This window comes from Pieris napi, chromosome Z (genome assembly GCF_905475465.1).
Source record: "Pieris napi chromosome Z, ilPieNapi1.2, whole genome shotgun sequence".
NCBI lineage: Eukaryota > Metazoa > Arthropoda > Insecta > Lepidoptera > Pieridae > Pieris > Pieris napi.
In genome coordinates this window covers 12,209,537-12,215,801 of record NC_062259.1, presented here as the reverse complement: position 1 = coordinate 12,215,801, position 6,265 = coordinate 12,209,537, and the positions used below count along the sequence as shown (strand labels likewise).

General features: G+C 33.2%; 1 protein-coding gene across 1 annotated transcript in view; it reads left to right on the top strand.

The window, feature by feature from the left end:
* The first annotated feature begins 2,592 nt into the window (after window positions 1-2,592).
* LOC125062779 (failed axon connections) overlaps window positions 2,593-6,265 on the top strand; it is a 37,444-nt gene continuing 33,771 nt past the window's right edge. Inside the window, exon 1 of the mRNA XM_047668935.1 lies at window positions 2,593-3,057. Within this exon, the coding sequence (XP_047524891.1) occupies window positions 2,752-3,057 (306 nt within the window). The 5' untranslated portion in view covers window positions 2,593-2,751. The remainder of the gene's footprint in view (window positions 3,058-6,265) is intronic.

Genomic DNA, 6,265 nt, shown 5'->3' with positions numbered 1-6,265 from the left:
CCTAATAATGACACTTTCATACTCTATACATGAAAAACTGTGCCAAATGAGTCTAGAGAACAAATATTTAGAAATTTTTGGCAAGTCATAGCTAGTTGTCATCTAATAACTCGTTGCTTGTTTATGGATTTCTACATAGTAAAAAAATTGTTTATTAGCTGGATCTTAATATAAAATAACACGTTTCACGAGTCCAAATTGTTTAAATAAAGCAAATTTCGAAACAGACATTTATAGTATTGTTATTCGTAGATGTGTTGCGTAGATAAATAGTTTAACGTAAGCAATAAATACTTATGAATAATATACGGCAATTAACATAGAATCCATGAGATCTCGAGCTGGTTGTAAGTCAAGAAATTATTTTTTCTATATTGGTTGTGAACAGTAAATCTCTTATCTTGGACTGAGAGGCAGGATCTTAATATACGAAATGTCGTAATTGCATTAATAGTAAAAAACGGTTAATAAAAGACGTACCAACTTTGTTGTGTGTTAAATACTCGTGCTTAAATCAGCATTATAGAAGTTATCGTATATATAGAATATTAAATAGGACGATAGTATGGAAGATTTTTCCTACGAATATGACATTTTAATTTAATAGCCTTAAGTCAGGTAGGTCCTATTCTAAATATTCGTATTTCATTTCTAGAAAAGAGCATACTAATTCTTCAAAGGCCGCCAACGCACTCGCGAGCCCTCTGGATTTAGTGTCCATGAGCCGTTAGGGAGCGTTCAAGTATTACGTCACGCAATTTTTGGAGATTATTGACCGCCATGTAACGCGTCGTAACGTTTTTCTGTACCCAAGTATAGTAAAACGTTTCGTGAACACCCAGTGACTCTTTATACCTAAAAGTTACCATTATGTGGTGTAAAGTACTGGAAAGTCGATCATCAATCTCTGCCCCGCATCGTAACGTTTTACAAAAGGAAACAAATTCGTTACGTAATACTTGAACGCTCCCTTACGTGACCCTGCCCCTCTTTCTATAAAAAAACTTATTTTTTTAAATTAATTTGGCGTCTTTGTAAATTTCATTCTGTTGAAAGTTTTGTTATTAAGGGCCTAAATAACCGCTTTTTCTATAAACTAAAAGATATCTCAAAATCTAACTCATATAATTTATATGATGCGGTGCCGACCTTATAGGGAATTGTAAGCTCTGATCGAACTCTTGGATACGTAGATAGGCCATATTGCACTATTTTTCTCGTTTGGCCGTCTGTGGCAAGGTATATATAGGATATATTTTTTATTGTCTTCTAATGTGTAATACCTACTTATACGTAAGTAGTAACAAGATGCAACTATCACAATATGAGTTTTAACTAATTAAGATTAATTATGTTTAATATGTAATGTAATCACACTTGAATCGATTGTAATTAATTTAATTAATTGACTTATGATATAATAAATGAATATTTAATTTTTTTTATATCTTTCATCTCTAAAATAAGGTACACGTGTGCCTTGTACGTGTGGTATATTTTACGCACGTTTTTTATTAATTTTACTAAAAAACTATGTCGAAATAGATGAGTTCATACGATGAGAAGTCTATCATCAAATTGGTAACGTAAAATGTTACAACAAAAGAAAATGGAAAATTATTTAATCGAGAAAATTGGGTTTTCTTGGCATAGGCGTTGGCATTTTTGTATGGGCGTTTCTGAGTTTTCTTCGAATTCTTCCTTCTTAGAATTTCCCACATAGCGACATTGTAAATAGCGAGATTTTATTATTTGAAAAGTCTTAGGAAACGCTGACAAAGTTACCAGGCTGATGTATTATTAAATTATTCACTTGAATCGATTGAATATTATAAATTCTTGTAATTGTTTTTAATTTCCACTGTCCCAGTTTTGAATTTCGCGCCTAACAATTGGGCGCTGCGTTTTGACAGTTACGCTTGCCGAGTTCCAGAAATAGCGTCATTATTAAAAAGTGTTGCCATCAAGAAGTAGCAGGTAAAACAACACGTTATGATTTAAATAATAGTCAATGCCTATCGTTTCGTCGTTCGTAAATTTGTTCATTCCAGGAGATTTGAAATGGAATGAAATTAAAAATTTAATATATATCCTTCACTTTTCTTAGTTACTTTATTTGTAGACAAGCCAATTCATTTTCATGCAGTAAGTTCTTTCGACAGTTCATTAACTTGCACATGTAATTTCAATATTTCTCATATTTTTATATTAAAATATAATATTTATTCAATTCGTTTCTTAATATTTATTTTTAGCCTTGCTTAGTTGTGTTAGCGTACAAATTCTATTTTAGTCGTCCTTAGCTTATCCTGTGTCCTAACGTGAACTAAACGTGTCCTAAGTAAAGTGACAAACTTAAATTAAAAAAAAAAAATTTTTTTATTTCAACATAAATAAATTATCTCTATTGTATTATATCTATGATTTTAGATTTTTTTTTATTTCTAAGCTTTTGTAGCTAAAAATATATTGTGGTAAGAAATTACCCCAGTATTGGCACAATTTGTCTCAACGGCAACATAAAACAGCGTTGCTCGATAACAATTCCGTTGCATACTTGCACAGATTACTAAATAGCTGGCCGAAACCGACTCTCGACTGACATTCAGTTGACTGTATTTAGCGCAGCACGACGGTTGCTATCGCCATTATCTCACGACGAGCGTGCGCTTGTAACACGGTCAATAAACTTTAAAACAAAAGACGAACCCACTTTGTTGTGTGTTAAACACTCGTGCTTAAATCAGCAAAATGGCTACAGAAGTTGTCAATAACGCTCCCGACAATACCACCAAAGAGAAAGAAATGAAGGAGGACGCGCCCGCTGACAATACCCAGACAAAAGAAGAAAACGCTACCGAAGAAAAAGTTGAGGAAAAAGTGGCCGAAGAGAAGAAAGCTGAGCCAGCAGCACCAAAGCCGAATGTCCATAAGGCGAACTTCCAGCAAGATATGGTCTATCTCTACCAATTTGCCAGGACGCCTTTGTTACTCTCTACATCCCCGTACTGCTTGAAAGTTGAAACTTGGCTTCGCTTGGCCGGTATCAAATATGAGGTAAGTTATTAATATGTAGTTCGTTATGAAGACTGCTTGCGATCAATCGAACATTCCATGTTTGAAATTGTAAATTTCTTTGTGAGTGGGGCGTCTTATGTAGTGGGGTGGGCCATTTCTCTTTTTAGTTCGGGACGGTCCGATGCCATGAAATTTTTTAAGACTTATAATTTTGAAATGTGATGTTTGAGTGGTTTTTTCTTGTGTTCAATAGGAATTGCTGAAGCGAACTGCGCCATGCGAACTTTTTGTAGGAATGTTGAAAATCGATAATGTTCGGTTTTAGAAAAATTATAGGTACATGTAGGAACAAATTCTTCCTTTTGATGGCTTCTTAAAATTTCAAAACTAAAATGTTATATTATTTATGGCTGGATCAAGGTTTCATTTGAGGGACTATTATGTAAAATGTTGCTTTTGTATAGAACAGTTAAGTTTAAAAACCCATAAAACTTATTTCACAAACATTGCTAACACATTTAGGTTTCAATTCGGAAATCTATTTTGAATATAATAAAAATATTAAATGGTGCAGTGGATTATTCACTGACAGTGGTGTTAATAGCTAGTTCACTGTAGGCTCTTTGTCTGAAACCACATTAGTATTGCAGTGAGTTAATTTTCTACTCATTATTATTCTAGATATACAACGGATATTAATACAATGCATATTGGAATGCTACTATGCATAACATACAATATTAATCACTAGGTACATGTCTTAATCAGTGAGACAACAGTGCATAGAAATTTAGTAAATGTTTAGCCGTAGAATCCGCTAAGACAGTGGGTAACTTTTTTATCTTCACTTTCATGTACTCCACTATCTCCTTGTGGTATAAAACAAGATTTACAGGATGTCTATTACAATTACTGTCCTTTTCTTAGATTCTATAAATATTATATTTAAAAAAATATATTAGGGCTTTTTTCGGGGTTCGAAATCTACATCGATATTTGTATGACGCACTAGCGGACCCGACAGACGTTGTCCTGCATAATATTTCAAGCGATTATTATGTTAAACAAAGTATGAAAGTATCGACATCTGCCGGACTGATTTGTGAAACTGAACCATTCAGGGCGCCACCCAAACGCAAAATAAATCAATCAAATCAGTCCAACCGTTTAAGAGGAGTTCAGTGACATACACACATACAATACAATTAAATATTTAAAGATAGAAGTAATAATTTCTGTAAAATAGACTAAAAGTTATTCCGTTCTCGGCTCCCGTTATTCATTACAAAAAGTTCGAGGCGTGGCTGCCAGATGTTGAGGGTACGCCGACAGAGAAAAATTATACAATTAATGCTTTTGAGGGTGACGAAATTTTTGCGACTCAAGTTTAAGCTCCTCGTTAATATCTATTAATATATTTGAGATCGAAAGACTTTAAACGAAAACACAATTTTCATTCGGGTAGATAAAAATAAAATAAAAAAAAGGGTGCGTGTACTTAAGTACGCGCGTAAGAAGCTATACTTCATTGGCATTATTAAAAATAGTTTTTGATTGCATGCCAATAATTAATTACAATTAAATAATCAAAGACTGGAAAAGGAGTCATTATAGTCAATAAAGTACAGTTTACATTTGAAAAATCAAATAAATAAATATTTATTATTATTTTCTTACATTAAGTGTAACATAAATTCTATTATTATTCGAATGTTGTTTTTAAATTATGTCCAATGCCGTAGCATCTTCCGTGGGCAACTTCATTCCGTTAATTTTGTGTCACGGTGCGCGCGCATCGTAAAATTTCACTCATAAATTTTTCATAACGCGCCTAAAGAAGTATAACTTCAAAAATATGTTTCCGTAAGAACTGCTGAACGTGCTGGTACTAACAACACTAATTAACTTTCTAAAAAAACGTATTGTGAAACATCTGCAACATCAGCCCTTATGTCTCAGCTGGGGTTCACGGGAATCCAAACAACAACTATCGATCTCTGGAAGTATTGAACTGATTTTGATAATTAATTAAGTAGTTTGATTTGCAAAGTTTAACAAAAGACCGGTCGAACGAAATATTTATTAAACGAGAGAGATATTGATTGACATCTTAATAATAACTAAACAATCAGACATACATGTCTAACTACTAAAAAACTGCCCTGCGATTCTGTAACTCACTTCACGAACTCACACAGCGGTTTTCGCATCGGCGGTCCCTCTCAAATCAGTCGTGAAGCAGTCATTTTATGATTTGGCATTCTGATAAACAATAAAGTACAAGCTCCCACCTTTTCAGAATGCCAAATCATAAAATGACTGCTTCACGACTGATTTGAGAGCGACCGCCGATGCGAAAACCGCTGTGTGAGTTCGTGAAGTGAGTTACAGAATCGCAGGGCAGAGCTTATTACAGTTTTCATCATTATCTAGAACGATTCATAATTTTTCAATTAACGGGTCACAAGCCGGGGCGGGTCGCTATTTTGTATTCTCACAATTTGATCGTCTATAATAGCGATATACGCAAAGCCTACTTCTCAAACATTTACGGTAAAGAATCTTTACGAACGCTCATTACTGCGTCTGGTTGTTTTATTACATAGCCTATTAAATACAAAATTCCAGCACGTCTCTATCTTAGCTGTAGATTACTCTGAACTACAAATTATTGTAGGTATTTCTTTCGTGGTAATAATTTATGTTAACTTGATTCACGAGATAAATTATCGTTAATAATTTCTACATATTAAAAATGCTGTGGTAAATGGTAAACCTTTAAACTTAAGATTACAGATTTTTTCCTATATAGATATAGCAACTGATTGCCAAAAGATCCAAATAATCTTTCTTTGTTAAACCTACAGTTCTAACTTGGGGGTTTTATTTACAAATTTAGGGGGAATTAAGTCATTGTTTTATTTTATACCTACACAATTTTAATGGAAATGAATCTAGGTAAACTTACAGAATCATTTTGTACATATCCAGACACGCAGAAAGTGCTTCATCTGAACTTACTAAAAAAAAAAACTTTTACATTCTTAAAAAAATTCACGATTACCTCCAATTTATATTAAGCTTTAAACCAACGAACAAATTAAAAATCAAGCGTTGGAACTGAAATGTCAAAAAGCTATAATACTCCGAGATCAAAATAACAGCTATTTTATAATACTTGAATGTATTTATATACTTCCAAGCGAGTGTACAAACGTTAGGAGTTTTTAATCGATATTTAGGGGTA